At 36.5% G+C, this 23,140-nt stretch overlaps 2 protein-coding genes across 6 annotated transcripts; one reads left to right on the top strand and one right to left on the bottom strand.

Annotated features, from left to right (window-relative positions):
• Window positions 1-1,019: 1,019 nt before the first annotated feature.
• poli (polymerase (DNA directed) iota) lies at window positions 1,020-11,666 on the bottom strand. The gene is made up of 10 exons (XM_059336246.1): window positions 11,342-11,666; window positions 11,083-11,202; window positions 10,221-10,385; window positions 8,884-9,030; window positions 8,434-8,670; window positions 6,834-7,012; window positions 5,521-5,612; window positions 5,301-5,434; window positions 3,624-3,844; window positions 1,020-2,664 (listed from the first exon to the last, which is right to left on the bottom strand). The coding sequence occupies exons 1-10, from the start codon at window positions 11,442-11,444 to the stop codon at window positions 1,900-1,902; spliced, it is 2,163 nt and encodes a 720-aa protein (XP_059192229.1). The 5' UTR covers window positions 11,445-11,666; the 3' UTR covers window positions 1,020-1,899.
• Window positions 11,667-12,267: 601 nt separating this feature from the next.
• zgc:152968 (uncharacterized protein LOC564848 homolog) lies at window positions 12,268-22,865 on the top strand. Of its 5 annotated transcripts, none has more exons than XR_009394623.1 (16): window positions 12,268-12,528; window positions 13,829-15,255; window positions 15,344-15,439; window positions 15,929-16,184; window positions 17,047-17,372; window positions 17,487-17,627; window positions 18,340-18,454; window positions 18,553-18,624; window positions 19,113-19,256; window positions 19,420-19,533; window positions 20,032-20,105; window positions 20,213-20,317; window positions 20,696-20,811; window positions 21,080-21,218; window positions 22,139-22,330; window positions 22,502-22,865. XR_009394623.1 is itself a non-coding variant. In XM_059336214.1 (16 exons), exons 1-16 carry the CDS (start codon window positions 12,381-12,383, stop codon window positions 22,588-22,590), a joined length of 3,477 nt encoding a protein of 1,158 aa, XP_059192197.1. In that variant the 5' UTR covers window positions 12,269-12,380; the 3' UTR covers window positions 22,591-22,865. The 5 variants fall into 5 exon arrangements, 4 of the variants coding, with proteins under 4 accessions (XP_059192197.1, XP_059192196.1, XP_059192195.1 ...); XM_059336214.1 differs by having other exon boundaries at window positions 12,269-12,528; window positions 13,832-15,255; window positions 19,116-19,256; window positions 22,210-22,330; XM_059336213.1 differs by having other exon boundaries at window positions 12,269-12,528; window positions 13,832-15,255; window positions 22,210-22,330.
• The last annotated feature ends 275 nt before the right edge of the window (window positions 22,866-23,140 follow it).

Here is a 23,140-nt window from a genome sequence, read left to right as displayed (position 1 = left end):
AGAGTGAAAAATACAGGGCTGTTTGGCAGACAGAACTCCTTTTATTGACTTAAACGGCTTCACTGCATGACGCCACACAGGTCACTGCAACGCTTTGGATACGCTCGCAGCTCAGCCAGCGTGGAAAATCAGATTTGGTTATGGAAGAAATAGTTAGGAGCTTCCAAATCATGAAGACTACTGTTTATTTTATTTTTCATATTCAAGATTTTAGGCTGTGAGTGTGAGCTCAGTCAGGACATATTCAGTCAATTCCAGCAGCACAGCACAGCTCAGCAGTGACAGGACATGGACACAGCAGTCACCTCCCAGGTGTATAATTAAGGATATTGTATTCTTTTTAATCAGCAGAATGAACAGAGGCTGACTAATCAGCCCTCTAACCTGCAGCAGTCTCTCTTACAAATCACTTTAAAAAGTGTTTTGGTGTTTCCCTACAATCCCCTCAGACACAAACAGCTTCACATCTTCCTCAAAAATGACAAAAAAAAGCCTCGTACCTTACCAGTCTATCTGCAGGAAATGCCAACGCCCATTCAGATGTCGCTCAACTCGTCCTGATTAAATAAAATATCTATCATGATACGATGCCACATCCTGAACCTTTCCCCCCTTCTTACATGTGATCCAGGGAGGAGTTTCAGGCCGGAATGAAACAAGCAGAGCTGTGCTTACAGACCTTGTGTTTTCTGGTATTTCACATGAGGGGGGAGAAGAAAAAAAAAGGGCTCATTGAAAACTGGATGTTGACGAATAATGTGAGCCTCTGTGGATTTCAGTGGAAATCGTCCAACCAAAGAAAGAGGCCCCCGCTTCTAGAGGCTAAGCAAAGTAATCCTGCCTCTCTAAACAACGTGAAAACAATATGAAAACAATAAAGCTGAAGCCAAAGAAGTTATTTAGGTCCCCTTGAGATTTTGGAGGTTATGTCTAAATGGTAACATAACGAGGTCGCTTCAGGTAAAAGATTTCACACATAACATTCAAGGCACAGAAAAAAAAATCAAGCAGTTTGTTACTGTTTTTTTAAGTCAATATTTACTTTTATAAACAATGTATTCTTCTTTACAAAACAACAACTAATCTGAATATTAACATGGAGATACTGGGGCAACAAATATAAGAGAAACACCCAATGAAAAACTTGAAATAAATAATTTCTTTGCTCTGTTTTTGTTGGAATTGTCACAGATTTAGAGGAAATTTAATTGACTTTTGGGACTTTGATTTTACAGAAATTTAAAACCTTAATTCAAGGTAGGACTGGGTGATAATTCAATATAATTTGTTGCTTTTCAACTGAATCATATCGTGAGAAAACATCCTAAAGAGATAATGTGATGCGTGATAAGGTCGTCTAAATTGATAAGCACATAATAATGCAAATTTCCCAGAAAAACTGATGTTTTTTATATTTATTTATTTTCTCAATAATTTCATCTAAAACTATGTTGTTACCTTAAGTTATTAATTAAATGAGAAAATACTTTTAATTTGTTACGTTTTTATTTCAGGAGTTTAGAAATATCTGTGATTATTTCTTATAAAATATTTATTTTTTTGGATTACCAGAAAACAAAAAATATCGAGATATATGTAATTTTATTGCCACATATGCCACCAAAGAAAACAAATTGAAGATCTTTGAGATTTTAACTTTAATTTTGATTTCCAGTCGTGTCACCAAAACACAAAAAGCCTCAAGTTGTTTCTTGCTGTATCGGACTGTTAAGTGTTTCTTTTATTTTGTTCACTCTCCCTATATATATATATATATATATCACAAGAAGAACTCAAGAATAGAAAAATAAATAATTTTCTTTAAAGAGAAAAAAACATAAGAACATATGAGTTTATTTCTGTCTTAAATAAACTTTAGCAGAAGTCACCTGTCGTTGTCTAACTGGGTTTGAAATACTTGAACAGGTTGTTTGCCTGACTGCCTTTCCCTGCAGCCTTTCTGTCTTTCAGGCTCCTCGCTGCTGGTTTCCTGGACGACGGCGTCTTCAGGACGGGTTTCTGTTGCTTCCATTCAGACATCAGCTCCCTCTGAACGTCCGGAGGAAGCTCGGAAAACACCTTAGGGTCCACATTTCCCGGAAACTCGCAGTCAGAAGACCGGGGCAATGAGGGCCTCTGTTCCTCCATGACGTTTTCTCCTTGAAAGTCACTCGTGCCCGCGGGCCTCTGCTGATTCACGGTGGTCAGCCTGTTAGGTGGATCCAATTTGTCTAGAGCCTCTTTTGTATCTCTAACATTTTGGGAGTCTGTTGATGACTGTGGGGACTTTTTCTGTGTTATATTGGGGACATTAACGACTGCAGATGAGCTGGGGAGGGAGTTTCTGTAGGCAGGAGATAACAGCTCCTTCTGGATTTCCTCGGGGAGAAACCTGAACACGTCAGGGTCAACGTTTGCGGGCAATCGATGCGTCCCTGTAATATTTGTTTCTTCGGGGTCTGACTTCGCTGTGCTGCAGGATTCTCTCTGGAGCAGAGGCTCCTCTACAACTCTCTCCTTTCTTTTAAACCAGTGCGGTGCTGCCTCAGAGCCACGAGGGCTTTTAGTCGTCACTGTCTTTTGTGAGGTACATTGAGTCATCACGCTGTGTGCGCTGAACTGTTGATCCGTGCAGAGACTGTCCCCGCTCTGAGAGGAAGCATCCTATTGGAGAATAAAAGAGGAGGAGAACAAATGATTTCAGGAATTTCAGAGCATCAACACACTATTTCTAAGAAGAGCATATCCTGTAGGCAGAGTGTGAAAGAATAAGTATAAAGAAGGGTTTCTGCAGGGTTAAAGACTTGTTAAGACCTTTTTAATGGCACACACAATGCAGTTTATTTCCTGGTTCATGAACACACCGCCTAAAGTATCAAAGTGTCATAAAAAAAAACAAGTATGACATGGCCTGGAATTATTGTATCACATTTTTCTGCACTTTCCAGCAGTATAGAAAAATTATTTCTGTTGATATAATGAAATTTATGTGGCCAAGACCCAGATATTCAGCTAAATAGTATATATATTTTTTAAAAACGCAATATTTTATGGTTTCAGCTTCTTCAACGTGAGGGTTTGCTGCTTCTCTTCAATATAATATAAAAATAATAATAATAATAATAATAATAATAATAATATATAAGTAAACCGAATATATTTTGGTTTTTGACATTTTAAGATGCCATCTTAAGCTCTGTAAAGTTCTGATTGGGATTTTTGTTCACTCCTTTTCTTCATAGACCAAACAGTGAACTGATTTATTGAAATAAAAAAAAAGATTAATGAATTGTTAATCGAAAAATGATAATTAAGTATAACGTCTCCTGACAGCCTAAAATTGTAAAAAAAAAAAAAAAAAAAAAAAATTTATAACTAGCATGACTACTTATCATTTGTAAATTTACTTTTTGTTGGATTTATGTGTCATTTACTACTACATTCAACAACTTATTTAACCTATTTAACATACTAAAATATGTTTTTTTTCCTGTAATTTTGTGTCTTTTTTGTCATTTTAATACTGCATCAGCGGCCCCCAGGTAATGTGAGTTTGAGACCCCTGATGTAAACGTAGCCTAAAATAAAAAGCCACATTATACTGCATTACTTCACTGTGCTACCTGGCTTTGTGATGAGTGGACTTGTGTCTTTCTGGGAGACGTGCTGTGTGCGAAGAAAGATGCTATGGAGCCTTTTCCGCTGGCGGCAGCTCCCCTGGTCTGCAGGTTACTGAAGCAAACATTAATGAGGGTGAGGTGGAAGGCGGCCCTGCTGTCCACCATCTTGTGGAAAAGCTTCACGGCCAACGGGACGAGCTGGACCACAGCGTCTTCACTGCTGCCTGTTGAAACATCACAGAAAATCATGCTATAGTCCTAACTGAACAGAGGTACAGAACTGCCTTGACTAAAAAAAACAAAAGGTTTTAAACACTCAGTCACATGATTATTCTCCATTCATCACTACAGCTGGCTCATTTAATATCACGTTTAATCCACTGTTAATACAAAAATACTTTAGCTTTCTATATATATATATATATATATATATATATATATATATATATATTAGGGCAGGGACTCAATTAAAAAAATTAATCTAATTAATTAGATGCTTTGTAATTAATTAATCGAAATTAATCGCATTTTAATCGCATATAAATATTTGACCTGAGAACAGTGAGAAGTCATTTTTTTCACATGGATTTTTAGTATACCGTTGAATAATGACTGAATACATAAGCTGAAGCAACAAAAATATTGTTTATTTTTGTTCAAGTCCAACAGACCAGTGCACTTTTTGCCATTAAGTGTAGCAATAGCATATTTACAAATATAGTACAATTCATAAATCCAGGTAGCCTATAGGTAGGTAGACCTTCAGTAAACTATAATACTTTGGTTTTTTAAGTAAAACACAATCCACGCTAGCTACCACACTAGCCGCTAGCTGCTATATGTTTAGCATTGAGGTGATACTTAAGGCTGGATGTGCTGCGGTGATATGTGAATTCCTTGTTGCATAGCAACACAACCATGCTCTTATGGACGCTTCCATCCGTTGGTTTTTAGTAACTAAATGTCCCATCATCCACGGGGCCAACCAAAGGTCTCATCAGCTTCTTCCTTCATGTTCACTGTGGTTTGTTGTTGTCTGAACTCATGAATGCTAGTTGGTGCTCCAGTATAATCGGTCCGCCTGAAACTCATCCAGTGAGAAACGTTCCGCAGTGCAAAAATAAGTGTGATTAAAATGCGTCAATTTTTTTAACGCGTTTATTTTTGTGTAATTAATTAATCTTAATTAACGTGTTAAAGTCCTGGCCCTAATATATATGTATACATGTTTACATACTATATATTATGTGTATTATGTATATGTTATGTACTGTATGTATGCACACCCTGCACGGGCTAAACATATGACACATTGCTATGTTATTATTATTATTATTATTATTATTAATAACTCTAACACTTATCTGCTGTACTCTACTGCCCTTACTTTTCAACTATGCAATGTTTGACTTGTGCTTTTTATTATTTTATCTCTTTTCTTATCCCGCTGTATCTTATTTTATCTAATTTGTATTTTTATTTCTATTTCCCTGTTTTAATTGACTGTTTTCACTGTTTTCAATTGTGTCTTGCTGTTTTTAATGTTTATGTAAAGCACTTTGAATTACCTTGTGTTGAATTGTGCTATACAAATAAACTTGCCTTGCCTTGCCTTGCCTTATTATTACTTCTACTACTACTATTATTATTATATATTTACATAGTGGAGCAGGAGCTTACTAGAGGTGATCTTCTGTCCGATGTGGCTGGGGATGGGACACTGCCGGCTCTCCCGACTGAACCACTTGTTGGTGGCTGAGTATCTCCGGATGGTCAGCCGGAAGGTTTGAGGCTGCCTGCCGTCTTTGTGCATCCTAGTTTTATAGAGGATTGATGAAAAGGTTAGATTAAGTCACATCGAAGCAAAAAAAAGAACACAATGTACACAAAAGTATCTCACCTCTCCACCAGACTGCTCAGGAGTTCATGAATCTTTTCAGAAACTTCTTTAGTTGATGACATCTTCTTGAAAGAGTCTTCGTCACTGAGAGACTGAAACATGAAGATTCAGAAAAAATATGGTAAAATAAAACATTTTAGAAACAATATTTAAGAACTCTGATGACTCAAAATCATCAGCAAAACACCTCAGAGTATCATGTGGGTTTAAATATTTAAAAAAAACAATTAGCAATACAGTCATTATCAGCCATTATGAGGAAAACTTGTTGTTTCCTATTATTATTATTATTATTTCCTCTGGATAAATAAACTATTATGGTATCATTGGACGTGTAGGAAGGCTTGTAAAAGTTAAATAATGATTGGATCTGTACTGCTACACTGATTTTTCACATGATAATGAAGGTAAAGATGCTGCTGAATATGCTGATTCACTGTTTAATTTAGACTCCAAACATAAGGGTTCCTTCAGTCGATGCTATTAAACTGTTAAACACAATAGTAGCAACATTTAATTTGGTTTATTAACCCTTTGATGCACAACATGGGTCTAAAGTGACCCGACTAAGTTTTTATATTCTATATCTTTGCAATAAATTAATTTCATCTTTCAGTGTTGCAGGTGTTCCTCAAATAACTTGTTTTTGATCATCATACATCCTAGATTTTTGTTTTCATTTCTTACTTTTTGAATAAAAACCCTTTTTTTATCACTATGCTTCTAATGCACAGGTGTTGTGTGAATATGTTGTCACCAATCGCCAATTTAAAACCTAACAAAGAAGACACAAATATTAACTATCCTATTTTGTTAAATTGGTGTTTTTCCAATGGAAATTATTATTTGGTGGCTAATAAATCTCAAATGTTAAAATATGTGATTTTTCCAACATAATCTGGTGGTTCTAACAACTATTTTAAAGTTAAACCTTAAAAATAAGACAAACATAGTTACACATATATTTAGTTTATCACTTTTTGTATCTAATGCACAAGGTCATTTGTTACAACATGTGGGTAAACTTGATGTAATAATACAAAAACTATTTTTCTTCTTTAAGTATGAAAGGAAAAATGGATATAATGATCTGTTGTAATAATAAAAAAAATCTATTCAAACACACAGCCAGCATGAAATAACATGGGAAATGAATGTGGGTCATTTTGGACCCATGTGTGCATTAGAAGGTGTTTATATGTTGTGCATCAAAGGGTTAATCAATCACTTTGTGGTGTTTTTTTTCCATCATCTGTCTGTCTATTTGAGCTCAGAAGTTTCAGCTCATTCAGGGATATTCTAGTCTACAGTACCTGAGGGGCTCCAGTAGGTGTGACAGGTGAGTCATCGATACCGAGGGCGAGATTCTTCAACCGCTCAGCGCTGGCAGCTCCAAACTCTCTCACCAAGTCATTCAGCGAGAAGAGCTGAAGGTCTTTCACGCTGGTCAAACCCAGGGCTTGAAGTCTCTTCGCAGTTTGGTGACCGACCCCTAAAAACACATGATGGGACCACAAACGTCCCAAAGATTAAGGTGATTTTGCAACTGATTCCCAACAGAGGGAGAAGCATACTTAGATGTAGGGCTGGGCGATATATCGATATAAAAAATGTATCGATATATTGCATATATAGATATAGTTCATTTAGAAAATAAATAAATAAACAAAAAAATATATATATATAAATGCTGCCCTTACTAGGGTTTGGCATATTTAGTTATTTTGTAATATTTGTTATTCTTTTCTCATATAAATATAGTTATTTCAGAAAAAGATTGGCCTATTTTATAGGCTATTTTTATTTAAGATATGTTTTATCTAAATGTGCACTTAATGGAAATTAGATTTAAAAAAAGCTACTCCTGTTGTTATACAGTATTTATGTTCACTTAAATAAACGGTCTCAATAAAACTACCTGTGACATGTCATATTTGACTTTGACTGAACATTTGCTCTCACTTTGCGATTAAAAATATCGGGATATATATCGTATATGGATATTCAGCCTAAATATATCAGGATACGACTTTTGATCCATATCGCCCAGCCCTACTTAAAAGACCATTTTCCTGGCTTTAGGGAGAGTAATAAGTCATGGTCATGGACATAGACCAGAGATGGGCAACTGGAGGCCCGGGGGCCACATACGGCCCACACTCTCACTTGAAGTGGCCCTCAGTACAACTCCATGCATTTGAGCATGAAATCTTAAAAGTGCAGTGTAAAAATGCACAAAATCTACTTCTTGCAATTAATGTTGGTCTGCTGTTCTTAACAGTAAGTGGTTATTTTTTATTTGCTTCAAACCTTTTATATTCCTATTTGTACTGTTATACATGCATTTGAGCATGAAATATGTTAAGTTACTGCACTGTTAATAAAACAGTATTTATCAAAATAAGAAAACATGGTATATTTATATGTATGTAGTATATTTCTATAGATATATATGTGTTATTATAATGTATATGTTGTAGAACGAATGTGTATATGCAACATATGTATTATGTGTTAGTAGATTTTGTAATGATGTATACATATATGATATGTAGAAATGTGTGTAATATGGATTAATATGTGAATAATTTTTGTTTTGTTTTGTTTTTTATTTTTTATTTTTATTATGTTTTGTGTTTTCAACTGTATATTTGATACTGTTGGACCCCAGGAAGAATAGCTGTGGCTTTGCTGCAGCTTATGGGGATCTTAATAATAATAAAACTAAACTAAACTAAACTAAACTAAACTAAAACTAAACTAAACTGTAAACATATTTTAAAAAATTGCAGTTTCATCATATCTGGTGAAGTACACGGTCCTATATGTGGCCCTGTGGTAGTGTCGATGAAAAATTGTGGCCCCCTGCAGCATTTAAGTTGCCTATCCTTAGCATAAACTGATCTTTTATACCTGGTACTTTTCGGAGGCTGCTCAGGCAGCCCATGATGTCGCTGACGTTCTCCGGCAGCAGGGTGGTTTGTTGGTTTGGTTTGAAGCTGCCCGACACCAGTTTGGCCAGCAGCTTGTTGGTGGCGATGCCAGCGCAGCCAGTCAGACCCAGTTTGCTGCGGACGGCTTCTCTCAGCTCGGCTGCAATGTGCGAACCTAAAGCCAACCTCGGATGATCACGGGCTTCAACATCTGCACCTGAGCAGGAAAAGAAAACAGACTTTTATCTGTGGTTGCCAAAAAAACTTAACGTGCTTCAAGGTAAGTAAACGTTTCTAGTGGTGGGAAACTGAGAGTGCAATGCAAATAATTTACAAGTTTTAGGCTTGTTTCACAGCTCATTTCCTGGTTTCCGTGAGCCAGATGTGCATAAATGTACAGCTTCACACCAGAGGCAGACGTTGAACTTACTGGAATGGTTGTAGACGTGTCCTTTAAATGACAACTTGTGAGACTCCGGTGTCTGTGCCAGCCTGCTTTCTACCATCTTTGTGACATCCATGAAGTTTTCATCAAATCCAAGCCTCTCTACCAGCGGACAGTAGGACATCAGCAGCTCTGGACGACCACAAGAAAGGGTAAAAATGAATATATACAGGACGTTAGAGGAAAAATAATTTCTCAAAATGAGAGCTTTTTGCAAAAATCTGTGGGCTATACTGCCCTACAAAGTCTAACTGCAGTAACTACATTTTTGGTCGAAATTGAGTCATAAGCAAAAATGAACTCCTTGATGTCGGTTTTATCTTGTGACAAAGTTTTAGATTTCAATTTTGCTTTAATTCAGAGAAATAATGATGTACAAATTACAAAATCCAACTCAAAACCAAAGCAGACAGCAGTAATTGCACTTACAACAGTCTGCTTTGGATACACACACACACACACACACACACATACACACACAAACACACACACACACACACACACACATACATACACACAAACACACATACATACACATACACACACACACACACACACACATATTGAAAAAAAAGTGAGACAGAAGTATTACTTTATGTATGAACTTTTGTATTAGATTCTAGCTTTTAGAGATTATTATTAGTGTCTAGCCGGAATTTCTGGTTCCTTATTTATAAGAAACTATCAACTGTTTTGTATTCTCTGATCATGATAACAACAAATGGACCCACAGATGAGATATGAGGTGGGATTTATTAGCTACATCTGTCTGTTTTGGGTGGATTTTACTCGAAATACTTCATCCTAAATGATTTTCTAATTACTTTTCTGACTACTGTACTTTGCAGTAAACTACAGGGTTCGTACACTTTAGCAGTGGTCAAATTCAAGCATTTTTCAAGGACTTTCATGGTCAATTTTCAAGCTTTTCCAGTATCTTACGCCTGTTGTAAATTGCATGTTTTAGATGAGTACTTACATACTAAAAGGGGGAGATTTCACTTAACCATACCAACAGCGATGGTATTACACTTTTAGGAGGAACGGTCTTCATTTCAGATAGGCTACTCATTATTTTTTACATTGAACATGTGATTATCTATAGTCTATAGATGGATATAGTCAGATTGCAAGAGAAATACAGTAAGATTTTCAAGCATTTACAAGCACTTTATTCAAAATCCAAGCACTTTTTAAACCTTGAAAATACAACATTTAAATTCAAGCATTTTCAAGGATTTCAAGCACCCGTACGAACCCTGAAACTACAGTTCATTGGTGGACTGAAACAGACAGCTTTGTTTGCAGAGCATCCTACCTACCTGTCATTTTATAGGACATTTCTCTGTAGTGTGTCAGGTCTTCTCCTTTGACCAGAACCAGCTGAGGACATTTCTCCTTGGCGTCGGTCACAGACATCAGCTTGGTGACACCCTGATCCCTCGCCACATAGTTACAGGTGACTATGATGTATTTCTGCTGAATACCTGATGATTTAAGAAGCATTATTGAATCATAAGAGTGACTTTTACTGTCCCGCTTCAATGGATCTTTGGTAGTAAATCAGGTTACCTAATGCAGCGGTTCCCAAACTGGGGGGCGTGACCCCTAGTTACAAAAGGGGGGGCGTGGCAAGGCTAAATACAAATAATTTCATTGTATTCCAATGCTGCACTGTAAAAATAATGTGTTTAATTTACGGAAAAAGACCAGCAGCTGTGGTTGCCAGAACTTCACCGTAAAAATGACAGTGAGTGGGTTTTCTATTCTAAATTTAAATGTAAATATCAGCAAAAACTGTAATTTAGACTGATTAACAAGTATTTTTAGGGTAATTGTGTCATTCCTTCACACATCATGGTATTTCTCCATAAAATTTGCCTGAAAATGTTATATTTTTACAGCAAAACTGTGTGTTTCTTCCAGTTTATGACAGAAAAAAGTAAAAGTTTTGTGCTATTCTTTGATTTACGGTAATTAAAAGAGTAAGTAATACGGTGATATACAATTTTTCATTTTACGCCCTATTTCTGATGTATTTAACAGAGTTTTGCTGTTATTTCTACAAACTATTCCATTTTTTACAGTGTGGTAAAAGCTAAATCAGATCATGACTCTCCTCGAAATATTACAAATACAAAAAACATGGATGAAAAAATTAGAAAAACTTAGGGACCCACTGACCTAATGGGACCTCTCTCAGTGCTGGGTTTCTGATCATTTCCACCTGAGCATAGAAGCAGTCCAGGTCAAAGTGCAGAATGACTCTGTGTACTGGTCCTGATGTTTTATTGAGGCTTAGAGCTGAAACGAGAGATTACACACACACTAATTACCACATGAGACATATAGGTAGAATTTAGATAGCGTCGTGTTTCTCCCTGCATGTCAAAAAACACATGAAAGCCAAAACTTAGCCTTCAATCCTTCATATTTTTTTTACCAGAAGCAGCAGCAGCAGCAGCGGGGATGAGTGGGACTGAATCTACCAAACTGTTCTTCCACTCGGTGTCATCTTCTTCCATCTCATCCTCGCTGTTTGCCATGTCCTTTGTGTTTTTATAAAATCTTAATATCACAGATGAAACCTCTGTTGTTGTGGAGAAAGTGTACCAAACAGTCACAACACTTTTTCGCTGCAGGTCCTAGTTTTTTTGTTTGTTTTTTTGGCGGCAGCGCCATCTGCCGGCGCGGAGGGATTACGGCGACAAACATTTATTTATTTAATTATTATATTTTTTTGCATTCATATTTTTAAGCACACTTACAATCAAAAGCAGCTAAACAATTTCTACATTAGTATTCATGACATATTACACTTCTTACATCGCATCCTGCTGATATATTTCCCTTAGTTTTAATGTATATATAAATATATATATACCCACTGAAAAGCCTTGAAATTACACACAGACAAGACAATAATAATAATAATAATAATAATAATAATAATAATAATAATAATTCCCATTTCCCTTAGTTTTAATATATATATACATAAAAGGTAGCCTACGCACTGAAAAGCAGGCTTTGTTGGGGTCACTTGAAAGGACACACAGACAAGACAATAATAATAATAATAATAATAATAATAATAATAATAATAATAATAATAATAATAATAAAGATGAAAAAGAAAAGGCAAAAAACATACAACTCAGATCGGCACAAAAGAAAAAAACAAGAAAAAAACAAAAAAAAAAACACGTTTTGTTTAAAGATAACATTTGTTTTATCTGTCCAAAGTATGCATCTAAGGACGAAAATAAATTAATAAATACATTAATAAATTAATAATTAAAAACAATTAAATAACGTTTCTAACGGTCATCCCGCGCGACCTGAACAGAGCCTATATAAGTGAAGCTGTAGTTCCAGGTGGAATCCTCACCTGTTTCCTGTCGGTTAATTAACGTTAATCAATACGTCACCACAATCACCGAACGGTTCTCTGCGCATCGTGACAAGTGGCGTTTTCGCTCATGTTTCCTTCGTCGGGTCTTTTTGCTGTTATAAGTTGTCCTTTCACAAAAAGTGGGCTTTGTGAGCGGCCTCACTGTTTGTACAAACATGCGGAAGATTTGCGGACGTTTGGAGCCTCGAATAAATCATCGATAGTTAACGCCGCAGGTCAGTAGTTTGAGACATTGTTCCAGCTTGTTGTCTTTGCCTGTTGCATATACAATGTCCTTTAGAGTAAAGCAGGTAAAACTTTGATGGAACTAACTGTAGCTCAATTTTGTGCTTAACTCTATGGAGTCTTGGGCTATTTGGTCCTTTTTTAATCCTTTCCATGCTGCCTGTATACATCACTTAAAATGTTTAAATGCCATGTTGGGGTTTTTTTTAAGCACAACCTCACCTGTATGACCTAATAATAATTGTTTTTTTATTCTGACTTACTGGATCAACATTTTGAACCAAAAAGAAACAAAGAAAAATCAACATAAATGTGATCTTGTGGTTGTGTGTGATCCTGTCATCCAACTCTGGTTTTTATTTTAGTGTGACTCTATTTTATTTGTCTTGTTTAGTGTAACAATTTTAGTCATTTTGTGTCTTTTTGGTCATTTTGTCTTTATTGTCATTTTGTGCATTTTTTTTTTTAATTGTCTTTTTTTTTGTAATTTTGTGTCTTTTAGTCTTTTTTAAGTCCAACATAAAATGTGATTTTGAATCTTTTTCTTTAACTTTCAAAACACTATCATGCTCAATAAAGATTTTTTAATGTTGCAAATGTGAACAAAGTTTGCAAATATAACATATAAGAGGGTTACATCCAATAAGTTGACCTTGTTTCCAGTTTTACTCGGTATATCATCGTCAAACTGAAACTGGCCTCATGGAGTTTACAGCCAGAACTTTAGAGGTAAATTTCCAGTAGGGCTCCACGCTGCTTTGTTTTGTAGTCTGGATGTGATGAAGAAGAAATGCTTTGGCGCATTTGGTGACTCCAGAGGGTTAACAAGTTAATTGTCTGACTTCTTCCCATATTTTTTACATTCAAACAAGGGTTAGAAATCTAATGTTAAAACTTGCCTAAAACTAAATGGTAGCTATCATAATTTTGGGAATAATTAACACGTTTGTCCTCATCCCTATTATTTTAAAATACATGATGCAATTTCCCCCCAACTTTTTTTTATTGGGATTTTGCAACATAAAGAGGCATGTACAGATGCACTTATAATGGCAATTTTTTGGTAATAGTACAATATAATATGTCAAAAACAGCAACATAGGGTAACTTAATACGTCATTTAATTTCAAAGTGAAGTGGTCCCATTGTCGTTTTAGCTGGTTTTCAAACACAAAACGCAACTAAAATTCTTAATTCACATAAAAAAACCTCAAACAAACCAGCTTATTTATTTGTAGCCCTGTCTCATCCTTCACCATCATTATTGCTAATAATATTTTTCTTCTCCAGCAGTGCAAAATGGCTATGCAGTGAACGATGAAACCAAAGATGACTGCTTCCAGGAGTTAGAGCGAATCAACAAGGAGATTGAAACTGTAAGGCACGAGGTGGAGCAGGAGCAAAGGCGACTGTCACACTACCAGACTGTACAGGCAGACAGCGTAAACACTGCGCCTGATTTTACCCTCTCCGAGTCTGAGACTATTGGTAAACAGGTACACAGAGGTCCTCCTGGGCTGTCTTCACAAGTAGGCTTTACTAAAACGTACCCCCGAGAAGGGAAATATGTGATTGACAACTCAAAACCAAGGACTGATTTGGAGTATGATCCTCTGTCCAACTTTTCTGCTGGCTTTCGGTCTTACAGCTCATCAGGTAAAGAGCAAAAAGTGAGAAAGAAACAAGGTTTGAAAAGAACAAGCAATCCTGTGCCAGTTGACGATGACTTTAATGATGCCGGTGAGCTGATTATTGATATTCCTTCCTCGCCTAACAAAAAGAGAGCGAGAGCTAAGAAACCTGTTGATTCTGTTGTTGGGAAATCCCTCCAGGATAATGTGGAGGAGGTTAAAACATCTCCACCTGCATCAACAATAGAAGAAAATAGAGTTCATAGTAGCTGCAGTGCTGAAAGTCCGCTTAACCTTAATGAGAACAAAGAATGTGACAATAAACCAGTTGATAGGAGTGTACTTGAGTTAAGCGGATGTTTTGAAGAGCTGCAAAGTAAAAGCCAGAAAATTATTTGCATTCAGGCTGCTGAAACAATAGTGAAGTTAAGTCCTGAACCGGCAAATCCTCCTGCCACCACAGAGCAGCAAAATCTAAACCGGAACAATCTTGTAGTGGAAAAGGAAGAAAGCACTTTTCACGTTGAGTTGCCTCAGTGTGAGTTGCCTGTAAGTGTTAAGAAAATGAATCCAATGCAGCAGCAGCATACTTTTCCATCAAAGAATTCCATTTTTTATCAAGCTCCGGTTGCTAACTTGGCCTCACCATGCAGACAACACACCAAGCAAGCCCAGGCAGCTCAGAACAGCACAAGTAATCAGTTGTCTTCCACCAAATGTGTACCATTAGTGCTGCCACACAGCCAGAAAACGTCAAGCAAAATGCCAGGACAGATGCAGGGTGAAGCTGCTGCAGCTGAAAGCTACCTGCAGCCAGCAGAACAAGGTTCAGACAGCAGCCCAGCTCTGGCTCAAAACAATACGACCGCATCAAGTTTGCCAAATGGAGCCAAATCAACTAAACGGCTCTTTGTGACCGAAGACACGAAGGAGGTTATAGTCATTAGTTCCAGCTCTGGTGATGAAGATGAGCTGAACTATTCAGACATCGAGCTGTCTGACAGTGACCCGATGGAGGAATGCTACAGGATCTTCATGGAGGCAAACAACGAAGTGAACGGAAATGAAGAGCAGCCGGACACGTCTGTAAGTGTGTTGTAAATACTCCACTTCAAAGATGAATACATTTCCTCAACACTATAAAGATCCAATCCCCTCATCCTGTTGTTTTTAGGTTGGAGCTATGGATGTGGAGAAGCCAGAGTTAAATGTCAAACCTCAGGCAACGGCAGGAAAGAAGAGGATCGCTCATGAAGCCAAACATACAGAGGTAATGTATGAGAAAACACTCCTGAGCAAGAAAGGTTTGGAAAAAAAAAGTCAACATTATAAATCAGAACTATTTAATGGTGGTGAATTCTGTTAAAATAAAAAGGAAATAACCTTATGGTTAAGATGTAAAGGGTAAAAATAATTGATTGTTAAATTAATAAAAGAAATCAGTGATACGCACAGGTAACAGTAAAACTGAACACATTTAATAATATGATACTCAACTTTATTTGTAGAGCACTTTAAAAACTGCTCAGTGTTGACCAATTATTCCTGAACATTTAATCCAAATGGCTATAATTTAATGGTTTGATTCTGCAAACTGTCTTTTTAATTTAGAATTTCCTACAAACATTTACCAATAGATATACATATAAGATAAATATTTAATAATGGCTTGTTTTCTGTGGCACTATCCTCTTGCAATTTAAAATTGACAAATTTAAATTTTAAGCCCTTCTTTAAAAATATACCTCCTCCCTGACAGCCAGCAGCTAAGAGCAGACCTCAGCCCCAGGTGCTGGTTCCCCTACGTGGGCCTGTCGTGTCAGGATTTCCCTCCCAGCCTTCAACTACCTCCAAGATCCAGCAAGTCCAGCAGAGAGCCTCCGTGCTGGCTGCTTCAGTTAAAGGTGGTCAGGCTTTTGTTTCCGCCACCTGTCAGAAGAAGCCAGAGATCCAGAGTTCACCTGTTCCTTCAACTCAAACCCCTGAAAACCTGCAGCCTGCTGTTCTTCAGCAAAGTAAGCATTGGTTAGCTGTAGAGTTTAAAAAAAAAAAAAAAAAAAAAAATTACCAATAAAATGTCAACATCAAATACTGTCCAAATACAAAAAAATAATAATTAACTTCACTGTCTAATTCCAAAGTTTAAGCCTCTTTTTACATTTTTTTTTAAATATTACCCCTGTGCTGTCAGGAGATCTGCTTGGTCTTCATATACTGTTTGCTGAGAAGCAGCATGACTTCCTGTTATTGTATTTTTTATGATTCAACTTTTATTGAGCTTTTGCATTTTTTTACAAGACCAAACTAACAACCAATTAAGGGAAAAAAAAGAAAAAAGGCAAAATTAAGATACACAATCTTGTGATAATAAAACATAAAAGTAAGTACATAAGTCCAAGACAGGTAAAATTAATCCATGCTCAATATGTTAAACTGTCTTAACAGGAGACAACCACCACACTATTGCATGTATATTCATTGTCCCGTGTGTAATTCACTGTCTACAGGTAGTTTTCCAGTAAACATTTCCCTGTAATGAACCCAGTCTGCCTCCACCTTCATTTCCATGCCAGTCCCCCAAGAACAGCCCATAATGATCAGTGTATGCAGATACATTTTAGCTCCCCTGTAAAGAATATAGTCTTAAAAACATTCCCCACTTCTCATTATATTTATCAATATCATTTGTTATACTATAGGATATCCTTTCAAAAGCAGCTACTTTGCCTAACTCTGTAAACCAATCTTGGAATACCCTCTGAATCTTTCCACTTTCTCATTATGCTGTTTTTGTATTTTAGTATAATTTGGTATCTTGTGGGTTTATTTAATTAGTTTTCCCTGAATGCATTGTGCTGTTTTTGTCTTGTTCAACAGCTTACCAAAACTACATTTCTTTTGGGACTGCCGTGATCGGGGTGGGTGACAACCTGCACCTGATCCTCCCAGACGGCTCGTTCCCTCTGCCCGTCACTTCCAGCACCAGCCAAGTGACTTCAGTGCTCACCCCGATCGGTAAAGTGCACACGAGCACTGTCGCTGTGAGACAAATGTACCATCCACCTTCAGTCACCTCTGTGCAAAGATACCGCACCACAGCACCTGTGCTCATTCCTGCACCGGCACGTAAACCATTACCGAGCGCTGCCGGGGCAGCAGCTGCTTCCACTGCTCCTCAACCTCCTGTCCACACAGCATTTAAGGTACACACTGAAAAACAAGGCTTTGTTGGGGTCATTTTTAAAGACTTGGAACAAAAATGTATTTTATAAGTTAAAGTTTCATCTGTTTTAATAATAATGAATTCATCCTTTTAGCCAGTGCCTACAAAACGTAAATTGAAGCAGCAGTATGAGGCCAAAGACAAAGTGTCCCATCAGACCCGCCAGCATTATGTCAACATGTTTACTGAAGAGTTCCTCAAGTCCACAGCCAATGTTAATGATGCCTTTGAAAAGGTGAGCTTGCACCTCTTAATGCCATCATTGCAAACCACAGTGAATATATTAATTCTCAGTAACTTATTTATTATTTTTATTTATTTTTAACTTTTATTACTTTTTTAAATTTGTTTTTGATTTACACATTGTTTGTTTGTCACCCGATCAAGTTCCTATTGGGCCATACATATAAAATAAGAAAACATCCTAGGAGGCAGACCTTGCTCTTCATTCATCATGATGCACATTATTTCTATTGTATCGATATGTTTACATTTTCAATTGTGATGTGATACTCCATGTAATTATAACATTGGTTCCTGTTCTAATGGGCCTTACCTCCTAATAAAAATATTAAACAAAAAAAAAGAAGATATTAATTACTGTTAGGCTCGGCAATTAATTGATATTGTATAAATATCGTCATGAGACTAGATGTTATTTTCGACTCGTAATATGGCATAACTGTTGTATTTTCCTGGTTTTAAAGGCTGCATTAGAGTCAAGTGATTGTCATTTTCTGAACTCACCAGACTTTTCTAACTGTTCTAGTATTTGCCTTTACACTCCTCATCATTATGTATATTATTGATGATCGTTCATCAAAACTCTTGCGTCAATATTTTGTAAAAGAACCCTTTATTGCCCTGATATCAATTTGAGGTACTGTTGTGATATTTTAAGTTTTTAATGTCTCCCAGCCCTAATTCCTGTCTGTTCATGTTGATAGGCACTTGCTGAAGAGAAGGCTGTGTATAATCGCAGCGTGAACCAACTGAAGTATCTGAGTGTAGCCGTGAATGCACTGAAGAGGCTAAAGAACCAAAGCGTTGTTGCTGCTAAAGGTGAGCATTTATGGGCAGTTCTTCATGAAATGTGATAAAGGATAATAATAATAATAGATTGTAGTTTTATTTAGTCTATTTATATGTTTCTGGTGCAGATGAAAATAAAGTCAACAGCCAAAGATCCAAAGGCAACATTCCTCTTAATCTGAAGAAGTTTAAAGGAAATGGTGAGAATTGTTCTTTTCAATGCAAATTGTCCTTTGGCTTTGGCTTTTACCTGAACCATTATTAGAGATTTTTCTGCTCATGCGTCTCAGTGTTAGAACATCTTCTCTTTTATTTATTTGCTACTATTTAGTCTATTTCTTAATAGATAAATACATTTATAAATAAATACATTTATTTATTTTTTAACTTTCTATTATTTACTTTTACTTTTTTATCTTTTATTTTATTTTATCTTATCTTACGTTACTTTATTTTTTATCTAATTAATTTCTAACCTGCCTCCAGTGTTCCCTTACTGCTGCATTTTGAGATGGTGCTTCCTCAGTTCCTGTTTCCATGTTTCGTTATTTTTTTATTATTACTTTCTCCTTTTTTATGTAAAGCACTTTGTGTTGCATCTCTCTCGTATAAAAAGTGCTATACAAATAAAGTCGGCTTGATTGATTTAAATATTCTTGACAACTTCTCTGTGGATGCATTTTTCCAGCAGATGACATGGCATTGTATGAGTGTTTGATGGAGTACATTTTGAATGAAGAAAAACTGGTCGAGAGCAACTTTCCTGTCCAGCACCCAGAGAAACCTGGTGGTGCCGTTCTTTTTGTTGACAATAAGAAAGTCAATACAGACCGTAAGTAAGAACATCATACTCCAAATATACTCCCTAAAAGGACATTTTGATGCTATTCTCATGTTGCATCACCAGGGGGCACACTTAACCCCCTGCTGTACTTGGAATGAGGATTTCTTTTTTCAGCACATCTCACTTTGATCTTCTGTTTTGTTGATTCAAGCCCTCAAGAGGATCTGCTGTCGATGTGGTGCTACGTACTCAGTGAACCAGTCAGGTAAACACATCCGTAAGGAGGAGTGTAATTATCACTATGGGAAAGGAGTTACGAAAAGAGGTGAGAATCCCATAGTCATATGCATTAAAAACATCTGAAATGTTTGTGTTTACAGGGTTCGTACGGGTGCTTGAAATCCTTGAAAATGCTTAAATTTAAATGTATTTTCAAGGTTTAAAAAGTGCTTGGATTTTGGATAAAGGGCTTGTAAATGCTTGAAATTGTTACTCTTGCAATCTGACAATATCCATCTATAGACTATAGATAATCACATGTTCAATGTAAAAATAATGAGTAGCCTATCTGAAATGAAGACGGTTCCTCCTAAAAGTGTAATACCATCGCTGTTGGTATGGTTCAGTGAAATCTCCCCCTTTTAGTATGTAAGTACTTATCTAAAACATGCAATTTACAACAGGTGTAAGATACTGGAAAAGCTTGAAAATTGACATTGAAAATCCTTGAAAAATGCTTGAATTTGACCACTGCTTAAGTGTATGAACCCTGTGTTTACTATACAGCCTACATCAGCAGATTAATGTTTACATTTTTACACAGTGCCCGGTGGGATGGAGACTCGCTACAGCTGCTGTGAGGGAGTCATGGGAGCACCTGGATGTCAGGTGTTTAAGGTAGGAAGTGAAGAGTGACAGATTTTAAACCTCCTCAAATGAATCAGCAGGTTAATGTCTGATTTGTTTGTTCATTGTCTTTGTTTTTGTTTTTTTGTCTTCACCAGTTACATGTTCACGACGCCCTCAGCTTGGATGGGTTTGTGTCGACTGTCCCCAGACATCCCTCAGATACCAGCTGTCCTGGGGTCTACTCCTTGGATTGTGAAATGGTGATTAGTTTTTAAAAAAAATCTTCATATTGGGCACCAAACCTCGTTTTATTGTGGATTGTAATAAAACTTCCACAAACTAAATAAGTTTTATAAGACCACAGAAATTCAAAGCAACACAAAAGTAATAATAACATGCTTTTTAAAGAAGTAAATAAGTTTTGTTAGTTGAAAGAATGGAAAAAAAATCTTTTCAGTTCATCTTTTTTTGGTCCAAAATGATCACTGTATAGCTTTCCAGCTTTCCCAATTTACTCTATATGCACCCAAATAATTAAGACCATAAATAGTTGTTATGTAAGCACCTTGGATTGCACATGTGCCTTTGGACTTTGATTCTGCAGGGAGAATAATTATTGTGTTAATTTTCGTCCTCAGTGTTATACCATTCATGGTTTGGAGCTATCCAGAGTGACTGTGGTCAATTCTAACCTGCAAGTAGTCTATGACACCTTCGTCAGGCCTGATAATGAAGTCATCGACTATAACACCAGGTAATTTCCCTAAGGATAAAAACATGTTCTGTACACCTGCTTAAACTCTGTCCGCCCAACTGGTAATAACCCAAAACTAATATAACCTCATATGGAAAATGTATATAAAGCTCTTGTAATGTGTTTCAAATAAGAACCTAAAGAGAGAAAAAATGATATATTATTACAAATAAATACAGTGGTTGTCCAATTTCTATCATTTTATCACCCTCTATCAACTAATTTTTAGTCTGCCAATGACTCTTTGCGTGACACTTTATCTGTTAAGGTTTTCAGGCATCAGTGAAGAAGATGTGAAGGGTCACCACACCTCCCTCAAAGAGGTGCAGGAGACCCTACTGAGCTTCATCAATGCTGATACAATTCTGATTGGACATGGCCCGGAAACTAACTTCTGTACCCTGAAGGTGACTATAATTAATTTTTTTTCCATTCTTGGCAACATTCTTGGTTTCTTTTGTCTGCATACATTCTTTAACAACATAGGCTAGCAGAGATTGTAACTCATATGTGCTCTGAGATAGCACAGGGTTTTCAAAATGAAGCAGAAACCAACATTGGCAAAGCCAGTCACATCCACAAGCTTTTGACAGTTTCCCTGCAGATGGCTGTTAAAAAAAGTTTTTTTTACAATAATAACTATCTGCATAGTTTGTGTTTTTATTAATTTGAAAAATGCCATGTTTTGTCTTTGTATTGTCTGTTTAAGAACATTTAAAAAAAAAAAAAAAAAAAACGAATTTCTTTGTCTACTAGATCAACAGTAGTGTCATTTTATAGATGGCTGATTAGTGAGGAGGTGGGCTTTTTATAATTAGTTATTGGTAATCTGAATGTAAAGAGTGATGACAAACATGTAAATAATTCATGAGAAAGCATACTATGAATTTCTGAATCAATGCACAAATATAAACACTAACAACCCTTGGTCATAGAAGGTTAAATGCATGGTACCACTTTTTCTTAGCTGTTTAAAGGCGTTTGGAAAGTTAGCCTCTTTAAAGCATAGAAAACTAAGCTAGAAAATGGTGATAGTGAAGTATGTAATGTCAAGAGAAGAGTCTCATTCTTCATAAACCAGACATATTGCTGGAAGAGGAAGTGTGCCCTCAAGGTGAACAGGGACATAATGAATATAAGCAGATTATAAATGCTAGTTGGCATTCAACATTATATGACCTGATTAGGTCAAAGGTATGTCTTTTTTCCCTCCATCAGGTTCTGTATTGTATCAAACATTGAACAACTGGTTTGCCTTTGAGTTATATTTAAAGTTCAAACATGGGACTAGAAAATCTCACATGTACCTGTTTTTAAATGCATGCAGATTAATTTTCACTCTCCCAAAGAGGCTCCCCCTAGTAATAAGAGCTCAAGATGTCTTCCTCTTTACTGTAGCTGCTCCATGGGACGGTGGTGGACACATCAGTGGTCTTCCCCCACCGTCTGGGTCCTCCTCACAAGCTGACCCTCAACAAACTCACTACTGAATACCTCAGGAGGATCATCCAGGAGAGTGGTGGGTCATCTTGGATAACCACAGTCAAGCGTGACGACAATCGAAATTCAAATAAAGAAATGCACCATAATCAGACTTCACATTTTGACTGTAAAGACGAATGTATTTGTAAACAATGTGTTTTATTTCTAGCTAATGCATGTTTTAAGAAAATGTTAATGTTTCTCCCAGTTTGTGGCCACGACCCTGCAGAAGACGCTGCTGCTTGCATGGAGCTCATGCTATGGAAAGCCAAAGAAGATGGAAAACTGAAAAAATAATGGAAATAAAACATGATAATCACCACACTGTTATACATGAAGAAGAAAAAACAGATGTAATGCAAATTTGAATGTCATGTCTGTTTGTGGTCTGATGACATGGGAGGGCTGTTACTTTTTAGTTTAGTTACATCACTAAATTTATGTTCATGGTATTTTTTGTATGTTAAATTTTGATTTATGGCCCATGTCTCTGCCTGTATAAATATCTGTAAAATCTTTATGGGGTGTGGTGTCATCAGTATTATCCAAGTAAAGGTGCATAATGAAATCCCTTTAGACTGTGTGTGGGTTTTCATTTTATTTTACACATTTATTTTACAAATCTAAGCCAGCCAATGACCTTTCAGTGTTTAATGTCCAATTGGTTTCAGGTGCAGTTATGCTAAATTGAACACTCCTGTCTGCAATTGCAGTAATTACTGGTAAAACACAAGGGAGCAAACAATAAGGTTGTCATAAACTTGCATGGTATTTGACTGTAGAGGCTAACCATTTCATCCATTTCATCATTTCAGCTAGGCTGTCTAAACCTAAGTTAAATGTGAAA

Source organism: Centropristis striata, chromosome 7 (assembly GCF_030273125.1).
Source record: "Centropristis striata isolate RG_2023a ecotype Rhode Island chromosome 7, C.striata_1.0, whole genome shotgun sequence".
In the NCBI taxonomy this organism is placed as follows: domain Eukaryota; kingdom Metazoa; phylum Chordata; class Actinopteri; order Perciformes; family Serranidae; genus Centropristis; species Centropristis striata.
Note: the sequence above shows the minus strand (reverse complement) of the source record. Positions and strands in the feature narration are given on the sequence as shown.

Bases quoted from the DNA above. Each gene is read 5' to 3' on its own strand.
- poli (XM_059336246.1), bottom strand. From the start codon at position 11,444: ATGGCAAACAGCGAGGATGAGATGGAAGAAGATGACACCGAGTGGAAG. The intron at 11,203-11,341 runs GTAAAAAAAATA...CTCTCGTTTCAG, and splicing joins TGCTGCTGCTGCTGCTTCTG to CTCTAAGCCTCAATAAAACA. The intron at 8,671-8,883 runs GTAAGTTCAACG...TTTCCTGCTCAG, and splicing joins ACACGTCTACAACCATTCCA to GTGCAGATGTTGAAGCCCGT.
- zgc:152968 (XM_059336211.1), top strand. From the start codon at position 12,381: ATGTTTCCTTCGTCGGGTCTTTTTGCTGTTATAAGTTGTCCTTTCACA. The intron at 15,440-15,928 runs GTAATGTATGAG...CCTCCCTGACAG, and splicing joins ATGAAGCCAAACATACAGAG to CCAGCAGCTAAGAGCAGACC. The intron at 17,628-18,339 runs GTGAGCTTGCAC...TCATGTTGATAG, and splicing joins TTAATGATGCCTTTGAAAAG to GCACTTGCTGAAGAGAAGGC.